This window comes from Oryctolagus cuniculus, chromosome 3, assembly GCF_051225735.1.
Source record: "Oryctolagus cuniculus isolate XC-2025 breed Fujian yellow rabbit chromosome 3, ASM5122573v1, whole genome shotgun sequence".
Taxonomy (NCBI): Eukaryota; Metazoa; Chordata; class Mammalia; order Lagomorpha; family Leporidae; genus Oryctolagus; species Oryctolagus cuniculus.
The window spans coordinates 22,646,063-22,669,482 of NC_142869.1; the positions used below are offsets into that span (position 1 = coordinate 22,646,063).

The 23,420-nt window shown below is 54.9% G+C and overlaps 1 protein-coding gene and 1 long non-coding RNA gene across 2 annotated transcripts in view; one reads left to right on the plus strand and one right to left on the minus strand.

Moving 5' to 3' along the window:
- Nucleotides 1–3,443, minus strand: part of LOC138848933 (uncharacterized) — a 20,162-nt gene extending 16,719 nt beyond the window's left edge. Inside the window, exon 1 of the long non-coding RNA XR_011387120.2 lies at nucleotides 3,350–3,443. This is a non-coding gene — a long non-coding RNA (uncharacterized LOC138848933). The remainder of the gene's footprint in view (nucleotides 1–3,349) is intronic.
- Nucleotides 1,250–21,953, plus strand: IGFBP5 (insulin like growth factor binding protein 5). Its single transcript, XM_002712468.5, has 4 exons — nucleotides 1,250–2,418; nucleotides 15,804–16,033; nucleotides 16,522–16,641; nucleotides 17,475–21,953. The coding sequence occupies exons 1-4, from the start codon at nucleotides 2,085–2,087 to the stop codon at nucleotides 17,604–17,606; spliced, it is 816 nt and encodes a 271-aa protein (XP_002712514.1). The 5' UTR covers nucleotides 1,250–2,084; the 3' UTR covers nucleotides 17,607–21,953.
- Nucleotides 21,954–23,420: the final 1,467 nt, after the last annotated feature.

The following is a 23,420-nucleotide window of genomic DNA, read 5'->3' on the forward strand; positions in this document are numbered from 1 at the left end:
TCTCAAGGGAGCCAGGGCTGTGTAAAGAGCCTCGCCCCGAGGTCTCCCCCAAAGGGATGGTGACCTTGGTCCTCTCTCCCTGGCCTGCCTGTGAACCCCATAACCCACCCACAGAGACTTTAGGAAAAGCTAAACAGAACACCTGCCTTCTTTCAAGACTCCAGCTTTCTTTCATTTTACTAAGGAAACAGCGGTCCCAAAGTGTTAGAATAGACTGAGGTTTTAAACGTCATGGTGAGGGCTCTGGTAGGAACCCCCTCTCTGGAATGTGCCTGCCGGCACCCCTCACTCTTATAAGAAGGTGTCCTGCTCTGTCACGTGGCTGCCCAGGAGAAATAGAGGGCCAGGGCCACACCTGCTGGCTCCCCTTCCCTCTGAAAACCCACACACAAACACACAGCAAGTTCTTCAGTTGTCACAGGGTTTCTTCCAGCAAGTGTCAGTTCTGCCACTCAGGGCTCCCGACAATGCTGTTGTGAGAATGTCCCTTCCTACAAGACTGTGCAACACTCACCCCCCCACACACACATTCCCCCAGCTTCCCGGGCCAGCCCTGCGGCTGAAGGCAGGTGGCTACTTCTTGCCTCTGACTAAAGACAGTCCAGCCCTAGCCCCCAGCCACACAAATGCCCCTGCACCAAATCCCCTTCTTCAGACTCTGGTGGAGGAAAATCCAGTTTTTCTTCTTTTTTTCCTCTCTTTAGCTCAGCTCACCATCCATGCCTGGCCAGCCTACACTACCCGTCCCCAAACACACACACACACACACACACACCTTTCCTGGTAACTCAGGCACCAGCAGAAAGTCCGTGTACAGAGCTTGGGAAGCATTTATTGGGCACCGTATACATCCAGTGGGGTCATAAGAAAAGGGCTTCTGCCTCCAGCCTGCGCCCAGGCCGGTTAAGGGGACAAGAGGGAGGAGACCAGTCACTCTCATTGTGTTCGCCCTGCTCCGCCGAAGAACTGCGGCTTCCACTGGCCCCTCCACCTCCTCCACGCCCTCTGCAGCTCCAGCCAGTCCCCCCAAGCCCCTCTCTTACATTCCGGGGGGAGGGGGCCGCTGTCCAGGGAGCGGAGGGGAGCCCCCGCGTGTCTCGAAGGCCTCTCCCCACCCCCACCCCGTGTGAGTTTGCGCTGCAAAGCTCCTTGGCATCCTCTCCCGGGTTGGGTGTTGGGAGCTCAAATTGCAGCTACAAACTGGCTGCCAGCCAGGGGCCGGCTATTTAAAAGCGCCGGCTCCACCAGAGCCCGTAGTCTCTTTGGAAACTTCTGCCAGGAAAGAGCTACGAAGCGGTGTGGGCTTTTTCCTTTTTTTTTTTTTTTTCCTTTTTCTTCCCTTTTTTTTCCTCCTTTTAATTAGCCCTCCTCCGTTTGCACCCTTCTCCTACTGCACGCAGAACCTGCGAATTTCGAAGAGGTGGTGACAGAGTGGGAGAAAAGAGGTGCTAGGGTTTAGATTTATTTTTATTTTTCTTTTTCTTTTTCTTTTTTTTTTTTTTTTTTGCTTCTTTGCCTAGTTTCTTGATTTTCTCCCACCCTCTCGGCTGCCGCCAGCTCCTCTTACCTGTTCCGCTGCAGCCGCGCGCCGCCCGCAGCTGGAGGTTAGAAAGGACTGGGGGTGTATTTTAAATTTTAAGCAAAAAAAAAAATTTTAAGACCAATCCATTTTTCTCCTCCTCACCCCCCCCCCCGAATAACCCCTTCTGCACAGCCTTCGAACTCATTATTTCGGAGGTTGCTTTGGGGTTAGCGATTTTGTGGCTCCCGCCCACCTCCCCTACAGCTCTGACCCGCTCGGGCTCAGGGCTTTTTCCACCCTCCGCCCACCCTGAGTGCACCTGGCGAGGCTCTCCCCCTCCCACCCTCCAAACCTGTTGCACGCCTTTAATCCCTGCAACCGGGACTCGCTTGCAGCCGCCTCAACCCTCCACCCCCCGCTACATTTTGCAAGTGTCTGGAGAAGGCACCTGCTCTACCTGCCAGACTTAAAAGAAAAAATCTCCGGGCTCCCTCTTGGCCCCCTTAACTCCCTGCACTCTCGCTCTCCTGCCCCGCCCCGAGGGAAAGCGAGAGACTCGAAGATGGTGCTCACCGCGGTCCTCTTGCTCCTGGCCGCCTGCGCTGGGCCGGCCCAGGGCCTGGGCTCCTTCGTGCACTGCGAGCCCTGCGACGAGAAAGCCCTGTCCATGTGCCCCCCGAGCCCCCTGGGCTGCGAGCTGGTGAAGGAGCCGGGCTGCGGCTGCTGCATGACTTGCGCCCTGGCCGAGGGGCAGTCTTGCGGCGTCTACACTGAGCGCTGCGCACAGGGACTGCGCTGCCTCCCGCGGCAAGACGAGGAGAAGCCGCTGCACGCCCTGCTGCACGGCCGCGGGGTTTGCCTCAACGAAAAGAGCTACCGCGAGCAAGTCAAGATCGGTGAGCGCGCTCGGGGTGCCAGTCAGCTGCGCGGCGCAGGGCGGGGGACTCGGGACGCGCTGGGCCCGCACGCTTCGCGCAGCAAGTGGCCTCGGGCTGGGGTGCAGTCCGGGAGGAGCCGAGGAGGGTCATTGTACCTGGGGATTGGAACCTTGGCCAGTACTGCCGCCCTAAGCTGCTGTCCAGTGAGCAGCTCCCAGATTTCGCTCCTTCTCTTGCCACTTGCTGGGGTCCCACGCGACCCCTGCCCCCACCCCCACTTCCGACCACTAGCTCTGATCTCAAAGTCTAAACCCCAATCTGCAGTCGGAAAGGATGCCTGTTACATTATCGACTCCCTCCCCACACACTCCCCTTCCACGTTTTTTTTTTGGTTTTTTTTTTTGTTTTTTTTTTACCCTGAATTGGGGTGGGGGGGATCTCTTGTGAAAATACTGTTTAAATTCGGACCTGGAGAGGCGCTTCCCATCTTCTGAGCTAATTCCACCTTTGTGCCTCCCAGCTCCTCTCCCGCCTCCCCACCCCGCCCCTCGTCCCCTACTCCAGCGCCTCTGGACAACCTTTACATACGCAGACGCGCGCGCGCGCGCGCGCGCACAGGCACGCACACACAGAGACACGCACACAGACACGCGCGCACACAGACACGCACACCACTTCACTGGTCAGCAAGGTCTTGGGGGGGGGGCCCTCGTGCCCCTCCCACTTGCACACCCACTGCTTTTGACTTGGTATGATTGATCGTGGTAAATGGTAAAATATATTACATTGCAAAATGCATTTTTTTTTCCTTCCAGCAAGGGAAAGAATGTTTTAGGAGCACTGGGGTGGGGTTGCGGCTGGAGGGAGGGGCGTGCAGAAGGGTTTGGTGTTGTGTTCGGGGTATTTGTGTCTGGATCCAGTTCCTTCCCCTCCCCAGCTCAGAGGTTACCTTGGATGAAAGGTGAGCGTGAGGCTCCGAGGCAAGGTGGGAGTGAGATGCAGAGCTGGCGATCTCCAAGCCTACGCCGACCCCTCATCCTGCCCCACCTCCCACCCTCCACCCCCCCCTCCATTCCCCACCCTCCACCCCCCCCCATCCCTCAAACCAGATCATAAGGGGGTGTGGCGTGAGCGCTTCAGGGGCCTTGGAAACTACGAATACAAAATTCAGGGGGAGGAGACAGAAAAGGCCACGCACCAGGCCACCCCTTGCTGGCCCCGCCCCCGGTGGCCCCGCCCCCATGTTATCTGCGCCAGGCATTTAGGGCTTAAATGATTGACAAAGCTACTTGTTCAATCAGAACAGTTCTCCTCCTTGGGCTGTGTTTCTTTATAGAAAATCACCAAGTCTAAAATTAAAAAAAAAAAGTTTAATAAACTGTACACAGAAGTATGGGTTCTGAGATGTTAACTTGGTTACTGGTTATCTCCAAAAGTGGTTAGTTAAAATTGGTTCAGTATGCTTATTTAGTGTAGTTTCTTCCTGGGAACATGCCCATCTCCCCTTCCTTCACTCACAAGCACCCCAACACGAATTTTCTTAAGTGCAGACTACAGAGGCTGTCTTGTAGGAGAGCAGAGTCTCCGCGCTTGCCAAGAGGCAAGAGAGCTTTCCTGGGTTCGGTCCCAATGCCCGCAAACCCTACAGGTGTTGCCCATGGCTGGCGCCAGCACTCCAACTTCGCAAAAGGCAATCGTTCTCCGGATTGCAAGATGATATTAAAAAAAAAAAAAAAAAACAGAGGGAGGTGGGACTGCAGACACTGGAAGCACCAGAGGTCGGTTTGCGGGGTTATTTTTATTAAGATCCACTTTTCAAAGGCAGCCCCACCCGCCTTCAGCTGGGGGAATGTGGATTTGGAAAGGCTCAGCGCTGGGGAGGGTGGGGGAGGTATGAATTGATTTCCTGGCTTGGAAGGGAGCGCGCTGGCTCCAGTCACGTCGAAAATATGCAAGATATCATTCAGCCGCATCTTGGCCCTGCTTCTGTTTGCCCAATCCAGTGGCTGGTGTGGAAGGTGTGTGCTGAGGGCGCAGGCGCGCGCGCAGTTACTGGGAGAGTGGACGCATCCAATGTCTCAGTCTAACCCACTGGGGGCGCACGCGCGAGAACGCACGACTCTCGTCCCTAGGAGGGTCCTCTTTAGAATTCTCTACTCCCATTCAGGTGCACCCTCCCCTTCCCCACCCCCTCCCCAGCCCTTCTCAAAGTCCCCACCCTGCCCAAGGCAGGTGCCTGGCGAGCAGCAGTTGCGGGTTGGCTGCGCTCCCCGCGGCCAGGGCCGAGTAGGAGGGGGCGCTCCAGGATTCTGCTGCAGGGCTGTTGTTGGGTGGGTCCCCCAAAAGTTGGAGGAGACAGCTCTTAAAGAGAGGGAAATGGACAGAGGAAGCATGCCCTTTGGTCCTTTAGCCAAGATTCCTGCTCTCCAACTCCCTCTGCCCTCCCACCCAAAACCGAGCAGTGGAATGTTTAGGATACATTAAATATACACTGTGCAGATTCGAGGTCTTTATACCAGTATGTGTATATTACACATGATATGCATGGACTATAACGTGATTTATACAGCACACCTAACCAAAATCTATATCATGTATTTGTAGATAGTTTATATTACATAACCCCCAAAAGTGCATTTCTGGAGTGAGACAGAGAGCGGAGGAGAGCAAGGTGGCAGCCGGCCAGGACTTGGGGAGGGAGACCAGCAGGCGGGTTGGCCTGGTGTTTTGCTGGGCGCGTTGCTGGGTGACTGTAGAGGGAGTCGGCACAGAGCAAGGGTGCTCAGAGCTGGCCTGGCACTGCCTGCTCTACATTTTACTTCAGCCAGTTCAGGGGCAGAAATAGATATAGAAACAGAGAGCTGTGTGTGTGAGGCTGGAGGGGGCGAGAGCCTGGAGTTATTTATTGGACCAAATTCAATAAATATGAGTGAGCTGCAGTGACAGGAGGAAGGCCTGGGCTCTGCACTGGGTGTTGTTGGGGTGGGGGGGGGCCTTGTGGCTTTTATGGGCGGCACCGGGTAGACTCACCCGCCCCAGGCTGGTGAGACATCAAATTTGAGCCAGAGAGGACGGTGGGTTCTGGGTTTCCATTCTGTCAGTGAGAAAGAAGAGACCAAGAGGGACAGAAAGTATGCCTCTAGGGAAGAAGTCAGGAGGGAAACCTACCCTCCCTAAAATAAAAGGAATTCAGCCTTTGACGCTTGGAGGGGTTTGGCCCCCATCACCCTGGGTTCATCTGCGAGCCTGGTCCAAATGCCATGTTGAAGCAAGTTCCAGACTGAGGCTCATTGGCCAAATTTATGTCTGGGTTGAACACGATCATGGAAAACTGAGGGAGCCAGATTGCTTTCCCACTCACACTCCCTCCCTTTGAAACAAGTCTTTTAGAGACTGGCTGTGCTTGTAGCCAACCAAAACGGAGTTAGGAAGGCCAGTGATGATGGTGCATTAACTCGACTTTTCTTTCCCTTCTTTCTGCTGCGTCAGCTCAGACTGGAAGAACAAGGGTAGCTGGCCATGTGCAAGCTCCTTTTCTGTCCATTTCCCCTTTCTCGGCTCCCTAACCCTCCCCCAACTGGAAGGCAACCCCTGAGGGGCAGCAGCTGTGAGTCAGTCCTGGGGCTGGGGCTGGGGCTGGGGCCGGGGCTGAGCAGGCAGGTGGGCCCACAGCTGCAGAGGGAGGGCCAGGCTGACCCGGGAGCCAGAGGTCAGCGTGAGGGTTACAGCAAAGGGCATGGGAGCAGGCACCCCTGCAGAAGCCGCCGTCCCTTCATGCAAGGGGGAGGAGCTAGAGGGAAGGGGGTAGGCTCTGTCTGAAGCTTTTCCTTTGTACCTGAGTAATGCCTGAGAAACTTGAAGATTATTTAATTGTGTGGAAAACAAACCTCTGGCGAAGGGACCAGCACACTCCAGACCGGCTGCAACCAGAGCTGGAGGAGCACAGTGAGCACCAAGGGACCCCCGAGGCAGAGGCGAGAGGGCAGCACCAGGGTTCCATTGGGAGACAAGGAGGTAACTGGGAAGGGTTCTGTTTAGTTTGACTTTTGCACTTTTCCTACAGTGTTGTCACAGTTGCAATTCCCAGACACCATCCTGAACTTGTGATCTGGAAGCATTACTGAAAGCAATAAGATTGAGGACATGTCTGTGGAAATAAGGAAGCAGATAAACCAGGAAGCCAGGGTAGACTTATTCTACAACCCTTCCCCAAGATCAAGAGGACCCCCCACACACTGCTTTTGTTTCCAGCTCCCTTTCTGTCCATGATTTCCATTATAAGGTCATTTCTTTCTTTTTAAAATACTAAGCCAGAGGAGAGACTGGAAACCTCTGTGACAGAGAAGGTGGCCTTTCCCACAGGACCACTTGGCTTAGCCCAGTCCTAGCGTCTCTCCAGGAATTGTCTGGGTATTGGCCAGAGAATGCCAGAGTTGGGAGGCACCCAGAGGCAGCATCACAGTCAAGGCCCTTTGTTTTACTGAGGACAAGCTGAGGCCCAGATTGGGAAGTCACTTGTCCCAGGTGAGGGGCAGGACTCGAACTCAGCTCCTGCCACTCCTTTCTGCCATTCCTACCTGCTTTGCCAGCCACAAGCACCCTTGTCCAGGCCTGGTCTGAATAGCAGCAAGGCCTTCGGCAAATATTGGCAAGTGCTGCCCTCTGGGGTGATGTCTGTGATGATGAAACCCTTTAGGGAACCCTTTGCTGGAACCCTCAGGGTGATTCTGAGGTGCCCGTTTTTAGGGGCAGCAGGGGGAGGAGTGGAGGAATCACAGCAGAGAATGCAACACTCTGTTATTTCATACCCACATTTGCTCTTTTCCTACACAACCCTGCAGACAGGGCCAGCTCGCGCCAGTGGCTTAGTTTGAGACAGAGGACAGGGACGGGCTATGAAGAAATGTCGTTCCACCCACCCTGCAGGTTCAGGCACCAAATCTCACTTCCTGGGTGGCAGGGGGCTCTCCTGATGGGGGCAGGTGGCCCCCATCTCCAAGGAGAACCCAGCCCAGAAGTGGCCTGCTTCCAACAGCACAGGCCTGACAAGGGACAGGGATGCAGGGTGATGAGCTCTGAGGTGAGCTGGGGTGGGGATGGGCATCTGGAGGAAAGAGGAAGAACCCTGGGACATAAAAACTGATAAGGAAAAGAGCGAGAGAGCCCCCTGCAGGCGGGCGGCAGATCTCTCAGTGGGAGAGGAGAGAGGCTTCCAGGTTACAGCTGGGGCCTGAGGTGGGCCTGCAGGGAGTGCTGGAGCCATCTCCATACACACTGAAGGCAACAGCTCCTACCTCTGGGATGATTAAGAAGGCAAATAAGACAAGCTGTTTCCCTGATACCTCTATCATGTCTCGGTGACCAGAGCATTCAAACAGCTCTCTAATAGCTCTTGTGAAGTGCACAGTACATCACAAGGGTACTTCAAAATGCTTGTGAGAAATAGAATTAAAAGGTGAGGTTATCCAGGTGCAAAGAAATGCTGAAATCCATGCATATGCAGGGTCTTCAAAGACACACATTGGTATAAATTCACATTTGTCGATCATGTGTATTACAAAAAATTGTGCATGGGTTTCCAATATTTATGCACCAAGATAAACTTACTTTTTAATTCCATTTTCCATGAAACTTTTGAAGTAGTCACAATTAAAAGTAAAAATATTTTCTGAAATCTGAAAAAGGAAAAAAAAGAATAGCCCCTCCTCCCAACTAGGTTAGACTAGTCAGCTGAGCCCTAGGAATGTTTGAAACAAAATAGGTTATCTGAATTTTTAAACAAGTGATTGTTTGTTGATTGATTGATTTGAAAGGTAGCACAGACAGACAGACAAATAGAGAGACCTTCTTGGTTCTCCCTCCCGAATGCCTGCATCAGTCAGACAAGCCAGGAGCCAGGAATTCAGTCCAGCTCTCCTGTGTGGATGGCAGGGACCAGTGACCTGCTGCCTCCAAGCTGCCCATCAACAGGAAGCTGGCACTGGAAGCTGAGCTGGGACTTGAACCCGAGCTGGGACTTGAACCCAGGCACTCAGACGCGGAATGCAGGTGTCCCAAGCAGCATCTTAATCGTGGCAGCAAATCTCCACTCCTCATTTTTCATGTGTCAACCTGAATCATCTGATAGGGCCCCATCCCTTGCCAAATCCTGAAGTTAGGCCTGGCTGAATTTGCACTCAGATCCAGGACTCAGATGACCTTGCTGAACTGTTTACTGTGGGTTTCACTTACTCTGAACCATCTAGATGGTTCCATCAAGGCCGTCACATCCCTCCAGCCCATAATAAGATAACTCTTTCTGATGCGTTCTAGCAACACTCCCAGGTGAAATGTGAGACAAGCCATGTGTGTAATTTTTAATTTTTTAAAAGTAGCCACCTTTTCAAAAAATAAAAAGAAACAGGTGAAATTGCTTTTATTAATAGATTTTAACACAATCACTTCAACACATGCTCAAAATAAAAGTTATAATGAGATATATTAAGTCTTAGAAATCCAGCGTGCATTTTAATTACCTTAACAGCACATCTTGAATCAGACACTAAATTCTCATTGGAAATATTGGATCTGTATTTAGGTTTCATTTAGGTTTCAAAGATTTAAAGCAGAACAAGTCAATTCATGGCCCAAGGCCATTCTGCATATGTAGACTTCAGAATTTTCCAATAACTGAATCGATAGCAGTTCTTTTAAACTAGTTAAAACTGAATAAAATTTAAAATCCATGCCCTTGGTTGTATTAGCCACATTTCAAGTGTGCAGTAGCCACATGTGGCCACCTAACTGGACCACACAGAGGCCCCAGCGAGCCCTCCCTCCCCTGAGAAGGGAACTGCCATCTCCACTCTCCACTTGCACCACCCAAAGGTCACGAAAGAAGAGTCTGGGCCTCCGTGGACAGACCTGACTCCCTGCAGAGCTGTTGGTCCTGGGATGTGCCGGAGAAGAAAGCTCTGTCTGCTCTCTTCTGCCCCCTTCTGGTCAGCCAGACTTTTGCGGTAAAGGCTCTGCCTGCCTGGCGGGTTCTGAGCCGACTGTGATGGGTCAGGAATGGAAATGTGGCCAAGTCGAAAAGGGCACTCCGGTGAGCAACTGAGGAGCACCCATAGGCATTCCTGCCAAGCATGCTCCCCTTCCTGGTCTCCTGGAGAGACCGCCGTGGGGGCTGTGTAGAAGGGCAACGTGTTCCCTAGGTGCACATTTATCACCAAATACCTCTCAGGAAGCAAGGAGTGTGGCCACAGTGAGAAAGGGGAAGGAGCCTTTCTTTCCTTCTGGTCCCTGGATGTGGGACGTGAGTGAGTGAGCCCTCAGCTTTCCTTCTGTCTCTAGCTGGGCACCTGCCACATCCATGTGCGGGGGCCGGGGGGGGGGGGGAATGGGTCTCCTTTCCTGCCTTTTTAGGGCAGATGACCTCATGCCCTTAATGCAGCATGAGGCAAAGGGATTAGAGGGAAGAACTCCCAGGGTGAGGTCTCTAAGTGGAGACTGGTTCCCAGTGCACCCATGCCACGTCCTCACCTGGGGTTGGCGGGTAGATTCCCCAGAGACAAAGGCAGAGCCCCGGGAGCCTCAGATCTGATGGGCTGCAAGCAAGTTCTTAGCTGGTGATTGGGAGGGGAGAGGCAACCGAGCCTCCTGTGCTGAGACTTAATTAGTATCAACTCATTGAGCACTCATGGTAGGAGAAGGGGTTATTGTCTTCATCCTCCCCACAACCAAACAAAGAGAAAGGAGGAAGAAACCAGAACCAAAGGAGAGTACACCTGCACCAAGGCTTACAGAGGCCCTCACAGTCAGCAGCCCCATCTTCCTCCCAGGAAGAGCGGCTGGAGGTTGGGGGTGGCACCGCTTGATGCGTCTCCTCACTGGTGGAGCTGAGTGCTCCGCCTCCTGATTCTGAATGTTTCCTCTCTGTGCTATAGAGTGCCCTTATTTCTCTGGCCAGGATAGAGATGTGACAACCCCGCCTTGGCCAGCCTTGCCACAAGTATGCAGCACCCAAGCCCTTCCTGAGGGGGTCTGGGGAGGCTGAAGGAAGCCCCTGGCTGCCCTGGCCTGCCCGCAGGAGCCTGCCCCACTCCACTCTCATCCTCCTGGCCTTCTTGCTTCTCGCAGCCGTTCCTTAGGATGGCACTTGCTGGGGTCCATTGTCCTTGTGGAGAGACCAGCGCTTGTCTCCTCCCCGGCCCATGATTCCACTTTTAAAAAGAGCCCAGAACATGCACGTGTCTTCCTGACCACAGAGGAAAAGCCAACCATCTTCCCAGAGCCTGGAGCCAGGCAGATGCTGGCCAGGGAGGGGACAAGGAAGAAGAGGGTCCTTGCTGCTCCCCCAGGAAGGTGCCACAGTCCCTCCTGGCCAGCCCCTGGGCCTTTTTCCCTTTATGCAAACACACACAGACACACACACACAGTACAAGTGAGTCATCTGGCAAATCCCAGCAGGGGAGCAGTCAGACTTCAGGAAACCAAGACTTGTCTTCCACTTTCACACAGGGAGCAGCTGATCCCTCATCCCCCGCACTCCCCCCCACAACACCCAGGCCTTGTGTTGCAGCGAAGAGCAGCAGGCCAGCCAGCGCGAGGCAGGGAGGGGGCCTGCGGAGCACCGCGCCTGGCTTTGCTATTTTCGTCCCTACCCAGGCACGGATCAGTGTCCTCCAGCCAGCTCTGTCCAGTAGAACTTTCCGTGATGATGAAAGTGTTCTATATCCACGCTGTCCAGCACAGTAGCCAGTGGCCACATGGAGCTCTGGAGCACTGCACTGTGGCTGGAGCAACCGAGGAACTGAATTTGTATTCTATTCAGTATTTATTCATGTTAAGCAGCCGCATTGGCTCATGGCTGCTGAATTGGCTAGCACAGCCCTAGGCCAAAGACAAGCCCAGTGCATCCAGGCTCACCTGTGATGCTTTCTGCCTGTCCCCCTGCACCCTGCTGCCGTGGGTGGTCACACTTTAAAGCCACTGTGTAGCTGCACTGACCTTCCCCAGTGTCCCAGCCACGCCCCACACTCTTCCAGGGCTATGAATCCCTAGTGCACCTCCATCTCGTGCACTTCTGAAGCCAAGCTGCTCTACCCATTTTTCCCTTACGTTGGTCAAGATGGAGTGGGAGACTAACCGCAGTCCAGGGCCAGCTGTCGTGGTGCTGGGGCCTGATCAGGAGGCCCCGAGTGGATGGTCAGATTTCAGACAGCAGCAAGCATCCCCCTCTATCTGTCCACCGCTGTGACTAGGAAGCAAATCAAAGCCCAAACACCTCTTAAGAGCCCGCCTGCGCCTGCCACCAAAACCCCTGGCCAGTGCAAGAGGACAGCAGCAGCCAAGGGCAGCTTTGGAGGAAGCAGTTGAGTCTGGGTAATTTGTATGCATTGTGCAATTGTGTTGGGTGTATTACTCCCCCTGCCCCGGACACTTCAGAGTCCACAGCGGCTGGGCCTCCACCTAGACACTCTCTATGTTTGCTGGGACTCGGAAGAGTGCAGTCCTTGGGCGCATGTTCATGTTACCATGGGGAGAGGCCCACAGCCCCCACAGCTGCCTCAGAGGGAACGGGGAACACTCTGTGAATGCAGGGGCTGCCCGGGGCCCCCTCCGCTGTGGCAGGACCAGGGCTGTTAGAGAGCTTGCTGGCAGGACCAGGGACGGAAGCCTGAGCAGAACCCACCCAAACACCCCAAAGGCCTCCCTTCCTTGGTCGCTGGCTATTAACAGGACATCAAAGGCCCTGCCTCTTCCTCTTCAGGAGGAAGTCCAATATTCCACATTTCCCTCCTCTGTAGAATCCCCTCTGCATCTAGAGGTGGGTGATGGGTCTGGGACCTGTTTCTCTTCCCCCCAGGTCAGTTTCCAGTTGCAGATTAAAGAAACAGCAGGGCACGATGCACCCCTAAATGCTGCCCCCTCCTCCGATCCCTCCATCTGCTGTCCCACCCACCCTGCCCGCACATGGGCTCTTTCTCGCCCTCACTTCGCACACCCCTGACCCTTCCAGTGCATGTGCTGCAGCGCCCCCCCCACCACCAAATACAAGGAAAGGATTGTGGTGAATCAGAGAAGGAAGAGGAGACACATAAATTGCACATTTTAAAACTGCTTAGGATCCCCAGACAAGAGCATAGGTTGTGTGAGCATCAGTCTCCCACGCCATCTACTGGCCACTAGAGGTGCTGGCCTATTTGTCTATAGAGCTCCAGAGCCCTGTATTTTGTTGCTGCTCAGGTGCATGGCAAAGAAGCCAGGAAGCAGGTTCCTGTGTCCCATCTAAGTGCCCCCTGCAACCTCGGTTCATTCTCTCTTGATGAAGTAGGTCAGGTGTACCAGTGTACTTGTTGTGCCTTATTTTTGCTTGACCTAAACTGCAAAGCCTTCCAACACTGAAAGCTTATTTCTGACTTGAGCCACCAGGCAGCCGAGTAGTGCTAGCTGGCTCAGGTCTTCCAGCTCCGTCTTGCTTTCCAGATCTTTAATCTTCACGGCTCTGCACTGGCTCCCCTCCAGGTTTCCACTGTCTCTCTGGAGCCTCCAGGTGACCACAAGACCCTGATCGGTATCTTTGATACTCGACTCCTCCATGGACGGAGGAATAGGTCCCACAGGGTTAAGTGGCACCCAAACCTGGGAGGCACAGCAAGAATCAGAGCCTGTCCTTGAGAAGCAGCCAAGGTGGCTGCAGGCTCGGGTGTAGGGAGCCTTGTCCTCAGGGGCCCCACCCCCCTGAGGCTAGGGGAAGGAGAGAGGGTTTGCCAGGAGTATTTTGAGGTCCTTAAAGGAAGAGACCAGGATCTACATTTGTTGTCCAATATCGTCACGGCCTGGTGTTGGGGAAAACACCTGACCACTGCCAATGAAAAGGCTGAGAGGGGCCAAAGCTCATTTGCCCCGAGGTTTGTGGAACCGTGTGTTAGCCCCCCATTCTCCTCCCAGGAAAGGTGACCCAATACAAGGACAGCCTATAGCACATCTTTGAGAAAGTCTTAAAAGGTGAAGCAGCTTGAAAGAAGGCCCCCGTGTATCCAAGTCTGCCGAGCCCAAGGCATGTGAGCGGACTGAGATGACAGCTGGAGGAAAACGTCCTCCGACCAAAGGGACAGAGCTGCCTCCAAGAGACTGGGGGCCAGGGGTGGGCAGGATGACACCCCCTTCCCAGATCTTCAAGAGCTAGACACAAGTGCATGCACTTCTTTCCGCTGGGGCTCAGTGGGTGCAGGCGAAGTGGTCAGTTGCAGGACTCCAGGAGTGGGTGCCTCCTGGGCTCAGAGGCCAAGCCTGGGAACCCAGCTTTGCTGGCTGTCCAGGCTCTGCTGGAGCAGCCCACTGCAGGAGCTGCTCACCTTCTGTCCCTGCCCTGGCCAGCAGCCAGCCCTCAATCAAGCCTCTCCCTGCACTCCATCTGGTTGTGGTATTCACTGGGGAAGGGGTTTGGCCATCCGGCCTCTCCAACCCCATCAAGGCCCCAGCATTTCAAGGGCATCCGTCTCCTGCCCTGGCTCCTACCCTGCTTGCTGATGCCCAGAGAGGCTGAGTGAAGTGTGTGCAGCCTCTTGGGGAGGAGCGCCCAACAGCCCTTCTCACCAGGGTCAGCTCTCCCTCTCTCACCACTCCCCCCATCCTGGGTATATGATGCAATCTTCAGATTCCCCCAAACCTGCCATGCTCATGCTCACCTGCCCACCCCCTGCAACCTTTGTCCTGAAACCCCAGAATACAGCTTGACCCCAAAACATCACTAGCTTACTCCCTAATCTACCTATCAAGCACTTCACCCCATTGAGAAATCACCAGGCACGGGGGACATCAGGAGACAACTGGGTGGAGTGAGTGAGGAGGCAGAGGAGGGCTGGGGTCCTGGTGTTGGGCTTTGTGCAGGATGAGCCTGCACAGCACATTGCTGCCGCCTTCTCCCTAGCATCTTGCCCACCAGGAATAGCCTCCGATCTCCTGGGCATGCACAAGCCCATCAGCTCAGCACCACCACTCCACACCCTTGGAGTCTTCCTCCAGGCAGCAGCTTCCCTGCCAGGGTCTTACAGACCAGAGTCCTTCGTTAAACCTCACAAATCCTGAGCCAAGAAAGACGCAGGTGCTCGGGGGCTTCTTGCCACCTGGCCTGGTTAGGCCAGATCTGCAAGAGCTCCCTGCACCTTCCTCTGGGCTGGGAGCTCAAAAAACAGCCTCCGTGCCTGCCCCAGGGACCAAAGACTTTGTCTTCCTAGGTGGCTGCTCTCCCCTTGCACCCCCCTCTCCACCCACATTCCCCATCCGGGGTGCTGGACTATCACCACTTCCGGGAATCCTGGAATATGGGGATGGATGGGGAATAGGATGTCCCGTTGCCTCATCCTGTTTATTTGGGGTCACTCAAAGCCCCATTTCCTTTTTAGGGTATTTGAGAACAGATCAGTGAAGACAGAACCACCCACACCCACCCACCCCAGCACCTGTCTCATGGTGGGGAATCCTGACCACATCCTGCCCATGTGGGAGAAGCAATCATAGGTCTCCCCACTCTGAGTCTGTGAGGCTGGGGGTGTGTGGGGGAAGAGCTGAGAAGAGAAAGGGACCCAGAGCCGGGTGTCTACGAGAGAATTTAGTGGAAATCTGGACAGGCCAGGGGAAAAGGGGGCTTGGCGTGGAGTTCAGACCTACAAATACATGAACGAAGTCCTGGTTCTCTAAAGGTCATAAGTCAGCTAAATACAGACTGTCACCAAGTCACTCCTATATTTAAACTTGCGCCGCCCTAGACAGCTGTCGGCCTCTCTCAGACTGAGGCTGAGTAATGGCCCAGCCTCCAGGGGCCTGGAGCGAGGCCTCATTCTGTCTGCCCCCTGCTGCTCCCTCTGGCCTCCTACGTCCATCCAGCTCACCTGGCTCCCATTTCCCCTCTTCCTGCCCTTTGGGTCCCCTGCTCCTCCTCCCTCCCCACCATTCAGCTCCAGACCCCAGGACCTTGGTTCCGTGGATCCAAATCCATCCGCAAGCCCAGTGGTTCTGAGAGCCTGCGGCCTCTGCTCATCTTAGCTGTCGCTGGGATCCCCAGCATCTCAGCTCTCAACCCCACCTCCCGCCACCACCCCATCTGCTTTAGCCAACTCCAACCAGCAAACTGCCCACACCTTCCAGGGGACAGTTTCCTCACCCTTCCTCCTTCCTACCCCCCAGAACCCTCTCCCTCCTGTCACCCTTCCACTGTGGATCAGAGAGACTCTGCCCATGGTCCCTTCCTCCAGGAAGCCTTCCTGCCCACTCTTCCCCTGCCCCCCACGCCAAGTTGCCCACCGCTGAATGAGCTTCGGCCCCTCCTCCTGGGAGAGCAGAGACCTGGTCCACTGTAGCCTTGATTACTCACCGCGCCCTGGGAGGCTGACCTTGAGGCCTTTTCCCTCCCCCTGCAGAGAGAGACTCCCGCGAGCATGAGGAGCCCACCACCTCCGAGATGGCCGAGGAGACCTACTCCCCCAAGGTCTTCCGGCCCAAGCACACTCGCATCTCTGAGCTGAAGGCCGAGGCCGTGAAGAAGGACCGCAGGAAGAAGCTGACCCAGTCCAAGTTCGTGGGTGGAGCTGAGAACACTGCCCACCCCCGGATTGTCTCCCCGCCTGAGATGAGACAGGAATCTGAGCAGGTGAGCCTGAGGACCCTACCGTCTGCCACCCCCCACCTCCTGACCATCCCAGCTGAGGCAGCAGAAAGTATGATGGCCTGGCCAGGGACCAACTGTGTGCCTGGGAGCTCAGTTTAGGATTCGGGAGAATTGTCGGAGACAGAGAGAGCAGGAACAGAGGTGGCACTCGTGCGGGAAGAGTCCCTGCCAGTGCAGTGGCCACTTGCTAGGTGTGTCACCCCCAGAGCTGGAGGCTTTCCTGGAGCATCCAGAGACAGCCACCTCCAGACTTTCTTTCCCAGCAGGATAGAAAGCCGAGGGTGGGTGGTCTGAAGGACCAAAGGGAAAACATGGCTCCACATCTGGCCACAGGTGGATCCTTGTACACTCTTGGGGCACACAACGGGGATAGGGAGCAAAGAACCAAGGGTGGCAACTCATCCCTGAGCCCTGTCAGCTGCCGTGTCCACTTGGGCCGTGGCAGGTGCTCATCCTTGCTGTCCACACAGGGCCCCTGCCGCAGACACATGGAGGCATCCCTGCAGGAGCTCAAAGCCAGCCCACGCATGGTGCCCCGGGCCGTGTACCTGCCCAACTGTGACCGCAAAGGATTCTACAAGAGAAAGCAGGTATGTGGTCATCTCCTCTCCCGAGCTCCTAGGCTCCAAAAATGGCACCTGCCAAGAGAGGGCCACCTTGCACGTAGCTAAGACTTCTACCACTGGTGATTTAGTGTTTCCCAAAACCCAGTGACCCCTGGACATCCGAGAGCGTCAGAGTCCCCTGGAGGGCTTGTTAAGGTGCTGCTGGCTAGGCGCCAGGTCTGGAGCGGACTCTGAGCTCTCCAATGTATAACAAGTTCCCACGTGCTGCTGCTGCTGCTGCTGCCTCCAAGGCACCCCCAATCTAAGGCAGCGTAAGAGCCAGAGCACCTTACGGTAAACCTTGGCTCTGCCACTTCCTAGTCATGTCCTCTCACCCCAGGCACGTTTTGTCTCTGTGCCTCAAGACCACGGTATAAAATGGGCAGAGCAGTCCCTGCCTCACAGCATTGAGAGAAGTGAGTGCTTAATCTCTGGGACACTAGACAGTGTTCAGCAGCTCTGGTACGTGACCATGCAGCACAGTGCTGCCTCCTGTTACATCCTTGCCATTATCAGGTGGCAAGTAATTACGGTACCCGTTATTATTAATTATTCTTGCCACAGTCATGATTATCAGGGCGTGCACCTCTCTTGGAGAGCCTTACAGAATTCTAGGTTGGAGAACCCCAAATGGATACCAACAACAAGAACAAAATAGAGATCTTAGGCTCTAGCCAGAGGCAGGCTCACTTCTGAAATTGGAACACCAGAGTCCCCTGCCCTCTCTAGGGATCAGTCAGGCCGGGGAGGGGGGTAAGATGGGCAGCAACAGAGCCTCGGGTACAACCGTCCTCACTGCCTGTCGCTCTGCGCCCCAGTGCAAGCCTTCCCGCGGCCGCAAACGTGGCATCTGCTGGTGCGTGGACAAGTACGGGATGAAGCTGCCAGGCATGGAGTACGCGGACGGAGATTTTCAGTGCCACGCCTTCGACAGCAGTAACGTTGAGTGATGCGTCCCCTCCCCGTCCCCCCTCGCCCCCCCACCCCCAGCCCCGACTCCAGCCAGCGCCTCCCTCCACCCCAGGACGCCACTCCATTCATCTCATTTAAGGGAAAAAGAAATACACATGTATCTATTTGAGGAAACTGAGGGCCTCGGAATCTCTCGCAAGGGCTCGACTTTGAATATGGCAACAACGGAGACGCCAGAAGCTAAGGAGACCTCTCCTTGGGCAGGATTTTCTTTTTGAGGCAGGTTGAACGAGCGGAGAGGGGCAAGAGGAAGAGAAGGGAGGAACGCGTCAGCGTAGGGCAGAGAAGAAGAGAGACAGAGTGACCAGAAGGCACGTGGGCAGGAAGGAGAAAAGGCCACTGGGCCAGGGCTGGGTGCAGGAGGTCGGGCAGCGAAAGGCGTGGCTTCGATGGCGTTCTCCCCGTTCCGATTGGTCGGGGAGAGAAAGGAAGACAAGAGAGGTCATCGCCTCTCGCGGATCAGTCTCCTCCTCCAGCCTGCAGACGTGGGCGGCCCGACCCCCGTGCCTCCTCCCCTCTAACCCCTAGGAGGAGTCTTCTCTCTCTCTCCCCCAGATTCATTTAAAAAAAAAAAAAAAAAAAGCATTCCATTCCTCCGAAAAGTAATCGATTTCACCGCTGAGTGATCTTAGGTAAACAGGTCTCCCTAAGCGAGATCCGTGAGGCTGAAATCCGTGTGCCCTTTGCACTGCCCCTGCATTCATGTAGAAGTCAGTTCACACCGGATACAGGAAAGACCTGTTCTTCCAGGGTGACTAAAAAAACCTGCAGAGACCTGCTGGCTTCAGCCCCTCGTTGCATTGGATTCACAACTAGCACAGCACCCTCTGTGGAGGAGGATGGACTGAAAACCAAGTGGGCTTGTATCATCTACAAGGCTCCATATAGTCATATATAGGCATGTAAATCTATCTCCTATCTTTATTTCGTTTCTTCCTTTTTTTTTTTCTTTTTGCATTAATTTTTCAAAGTAGTTCCAATGGGGGCGTTGAGAAGCTTCCTCGTTCTGGGAAAACCAAGAAAATCCGTATTGTCCAAATACAACCCATAATCGCAGTATCCCTGCCCCTAGTCAGGGCTCCCCACAAGCAGCAAACCCAGGTCTGTCTGGGGCATGGTGTTGAACAGCCAGGTAGAAGTCAGCCTTTGTTGCTGTTCCCTGGCTCATCCCATTCCAGTCTTCAGAACCTTGGGAAGCCATCGTCTCTGAACCTCAGGACATGGCACCAAATGAGCCCAGCAGGTCCATGTTGCAGCATGAGTCCTGCCCTGGCCTTGTCCTTGCCTGGGGACAGAGCATTTGAAAGGTCTCTCTCTCAGTCTCCCCACTGGCAGAATAGGAGAGAGACTGACCGGAGAGATGGCCAAGAGGGAGGTGGTGGGGAAGGCTGTGGGTGCAGAGCAACAGGAAGCTGATTGTTGAGGCCAGAGTAGACGGCGTGGAGGGACAGAGAGGTGGCAGGAAGGGACACAGCCGATAGAAATTCCTGGGCATCGCTAATGCACAAGCCCACTGGGACTCAAAGAGAGAAGAGAATGGCAGAGCAGGTTGTAAGATAGGAGTGAGCTCAACTCAGGCCACAGAGCCAAGAAAGGCAAGGATCTCAAGGCGGATCCTGGACTCTAAAAGCTGCATGGGAATAAGGATCAGCAGGAACTGGTCGGGATTTTGAAGGGGCGAAACTTTGAGCTCAGACTGCCCACCCTCAGACCACCATGAGCCACCTGAGGCCAAGGAATCTTTCCTGCTCTTCATTTGTTCTGGCCAAGCCTTGCTTCTTCCCTGAGGCAGAGGATGGAAGAAGGGCCCAGGACAACCAGGGGCAGGTGCCTCAGACAGCCGGGTTCCGATCCAAGAAAAACTCTCGTCCTCCACATATGGGTGGCCTTGGCACTGTGCTGGAAGGCTGAGCTGGCCCACCCCCCAAAGGAGGCTTGGCCACTGCCACAGAGGTTTCTTGCTGTGGATGAAGCTCTCTCTTGATGACGTGACCCAGAGGAAACCACCCTCCAACACCTAACTTGGGGCAATGGACAAGGGACAGGGAAGAAGCAACTGCGTGAGAAACATGTGGCTGCAGCATGTGAGAGATGTCTCCCCTAGCCTGGGCAGCTGGCTGGGGGCAAGAGAGGTGGTCCGGCTTTGCGAGACAAAGGGCCTGATGGGAGCGACAGCGCCAAGACCTGACCTCCCACGTCAGTGCACCCCGCCGCTCTACACAGCTATCCCCAAACCCCGACTCCGTGCTATGTCGTTGGCCAGTATCCTCAACCTTTGGCACCCTACTCCTCCTTCTGCCATTCTTCTTTTGGATCTTGAGCAGTCATCCAGCTGGGGTCTGCTAAGTGGATACTGGGGTGCCACACCCCTAAGAAGAGACTGAGCCAGGGACTGCCTCCTCCTCCCTCTCCCTGATTCCCAAGAGGGGCTCCCTCCTTCCCCGCTGTCTGCTGACCTGACGTGGAAGGTCTCTGCCCCTTAGGCTGGCTCTCTGCTGGCAGCCGCAGGTAGGGAGAAGGGTTGATTTAGCCCCCACAGCCTCTCCAGTCCTCAAGAGTTCACGCCTGCCATCCCAAACCTGTGAGTCTCCCTGGCTCACACGGGTGTGTTGGCACATCTGGCCAGCCCAAGAGGAAACTGGACCTGCATGGACACATGGAACTAAGCATCCCGAATGGGAAAACTGGCTGCACCCAAGGGAGAAGACTGTGGAAGGAAATCACTGAGGGACGGTCACCCTCCACCCTGGGCAGGGTTTGGACGGTGCCAGCAGGCTAGGTCCTGAGCAGGGATCTCCTGGGCTCCAGGCTGCTGTTGGCCAGCTCTCTGCTCACCCCACAGCCTTACACCCTCAGTTATCGCAGCCCCAGGTCTGAGTGTGGCCCACCCCTGCCCCTGCTGACTCAAGCCTCACTCCAGCAGTGGAGAAGACGCCTCCGTCTTCCCTAGTACCACGAGGAATGGACGGAGGCCTGGACAAGACGGCTCCTCCTTCCCCCAGCCTGCCCTGACCCACCTGGGCTGGCAAAGATGGGCACCTGGGGAGGGGGAGACTCAAACACCTCTCTGACAGCCAGGCCTACACAGACAGGCCTGGGACACTCAGCCCTGACCCAGGGATGGAAGGTGAGCACAGGAGGCCTTGTGTGGTCACCTTTCCCCCTCGCCCCATCCTCCCATCACTGCCTCGTGGTCTCCATGGTAACCCCGAGGGGTTCACCTTCTCGGAGCGAGGTGGGTCTCAGCCACCCTCCTCCCCAGCTCACGCACAGTGACAGGGCTGCCACGGCTGCCACTGCACCCACCAAGCCCCCTCAAGGTGGGCCGGTTACCCCCTCCCTCTCCCCCTGCCACCTTTATCCACAGACTCAGACCCAGAGAACTGCAGGCCAGAATGGGACCTCCAGACAGGGAGGGCCAAGGAGACGCTACCCACTGGTCTCAGAGAGGAAGTGCTGTTGCTTCCAGGAGAAAGGAGGCTGAGTTTTGAGCAGAGTGGGGGCAAGGACAGGGGTGTGACCATCCGACCGTCTGTTGTACTGTCTTTATTTTTTAAAACCACTAAGGTGCAAGGATCCTTTTGCACTGTTTCACCACCTCCTTTTGTCTTGTAGGTTTTTGTTTCTTGTTTCAAAAACACACTTTCTTGGTTTTCTCCTGGAGTCTGTAGTGTAGACATTGGCAGACTCTGGCCTCTTTGTTCCTTCTGGGTGGGGAGGGCCCGAGGGGAAGGGGTCTCCAGCCCCCCCTGCACCCACTGGCCCCGCTTCTCTGGTCCCTGGCCACCGCCTGAGCCCCATCTCCACCACCACCACCACCGTCACACAGTAGCTCCCATGGATAGCACCGTTGTCAGACAAGATTCCCTCAGATTCCGAGTTGCCTACCGGTTGGTTTTTTTCTTTAAGACAGCAATAAGCACAGCACATATTACTGTAGCTCTCTGTAGTGTTAGGTACATGCATACCATAGCTCTGGTCTCTCTACTTGTTTTTGTTTTCAACTTTAAAACAACAATAAATGCTCATAATCTTTACTGGTGAAAGGATGGGAAAAATAAGCCAATAAACGAAACCAGTTTGTGAAAAAGCAAAAGGCAGAAAACTATCACGTGAACGTGGAAGAGCTCAGCTCCTGTTTAGCATTTTGTACTTAAGGAAATAAAAAAACCACAAAAAAAACAAAACACCCAGAGGATCTCACGTTTTATTAAAAAGTGAAGATTGCTGTATGCTATTTATTCAACTTATAATTTATGTTACTCCTTGATCTTTGTCTTTTGTCATGACAAAGCATTTATTTAATAAAGTTATGCATTCAGTTAGCCTGCGTCGGCTTCCTCTGAGCGCTCAGGGTGCATAGGGAGAGGGCGAGTGAGCGCCAGGGATCTCCTCAGGCCACAAACCCAAGGGGAAGGAGAAAGGACCCTGGTGGGGGCAGGGCTGGGGACCAGGTCTCTCCCTTGATTGGAGAATGGGTGACCCTGGAAGACAAGCACCCCGCAGAACTCAGTGCCCCCTTCTCCACACATCCAGAAGCCGCCGCAGACCAGTGACCCTAACCGCCCTGGGCCTTCCTTCCCCTTGGGTAGCAACTTCACAGGGCCCTTGTGAGGATTAAACAAGAGAGGGAGTGCCGAGCTCTAGGACAGCCAGCACACAGTAGGCGCTCAGCTGTTGCTGAGACTGTTACTATTAGTCCTGTCTTTTCATCTCAGCCTTTGCTATTAAAATAAAAGTGCCTTAACCCACCCTGACATGAATGATGAGTCGCTTCTCCTTGGAGAAGACTTTAAGGAATTTCTAGAGTGTTCTAGAATGTTCCATCGCTTTGCCTGCTCTTAGAGCCTGGAAACTTCCGGCCAAGCAGAAAATCCCCCCTTTTGGTCCCCACCCAACCCTCACTCCCTTTTGTGCCCAATAAAGAGGAAAGTTGTGAAATGACGGCTATCATTTAAACCATGTCCTCCTGCCTTCTGCCTCTATCACCTGTGGCTCCCTCCTTCCCAGACCCCTTTGTCACCCATGCTCTCCCCTGTGCATCCCATTGGCTGCACCCTACAGAGGCCTCCCAGAGGTGATGGTGTCTGCACTCTGCCCAGCTCAGCAGCTGAGGCCATCAGGAACCCTGGCGTCCAGCTCAGGCCAAGTCACATGGCAAGTGCAGTCACTGGGGGCATCTCAGCCTGCCTGTCATCAGCTCATGTTCTCCTGGGGTCACTGAGACTGCTCCCTGAGATCTCATGGTACCAGGTTCCCTCAAGTTCGGGTAGAAATGCTTCCAGCCCAAAAGGCCCCGGGCACAGGGCTTCCGAACAGGTGTTTTCTCAGCATCTGCCCTGCGGTCACCTGCAGCCAGCACCTGGCAGCAGAGGTAAAGATGGGAGTGCTCAAGATGACCAAGAGGTGTGGAGGGCACGGAGCCTTGAGCTGGGGGCCGAGGAGGGCACGCGAGAAGGCCCTGGCACGTGGCTGCCATCACCAGGGACTTTCTCCTGGCATCTCCATCAGAAGCTATTCTTGCTGCTGTCACCACACACTGCCCAGAGCAGGTGTGGCCCAGGACCAGTCTCTGCTTTGTTCCTGCCTGGGGGCTTCTCTCACTCCCAGCCTCATGACCACTTCATGACCACCACGTCTCTCCACTCCTGGCTCCTCCTCCCTGCCCTTTAACCCTCCTGAGCTAGCTCCCTGCTCACACCCCAGGCCAGTTGGGATCCTGGCTCTTAACCCCGCCCCTTGTCTTACCACCTCGCAGGGTACCTTAGGGGTGCTTGTGACTCATTGGGCGC

Coding starts and splice junctions, on each gene's coding strand:
- IGFBP5 (XM_002712468.5), top strand. CDS start 2,085: ATGGTGCTCACCGCGGTCCTCTTGCTCCTGGCCGCCTGCGCTGGGCCG. Junction 2,419..15,803: donor CCGCGAGCAAGTCAAGATCG/GTGAGCGCGCTC, acceptor CTCCCCCTGCAG/AGAGAGACTCCCGCGAGCAT. Junction 16,034..16,521: donor TGAGACAGGAATCTGAGCAG/GTGAGCCTGAGG, acceptor CTGTCCACACAG/GGCCCCTGCCGCAGACACAT.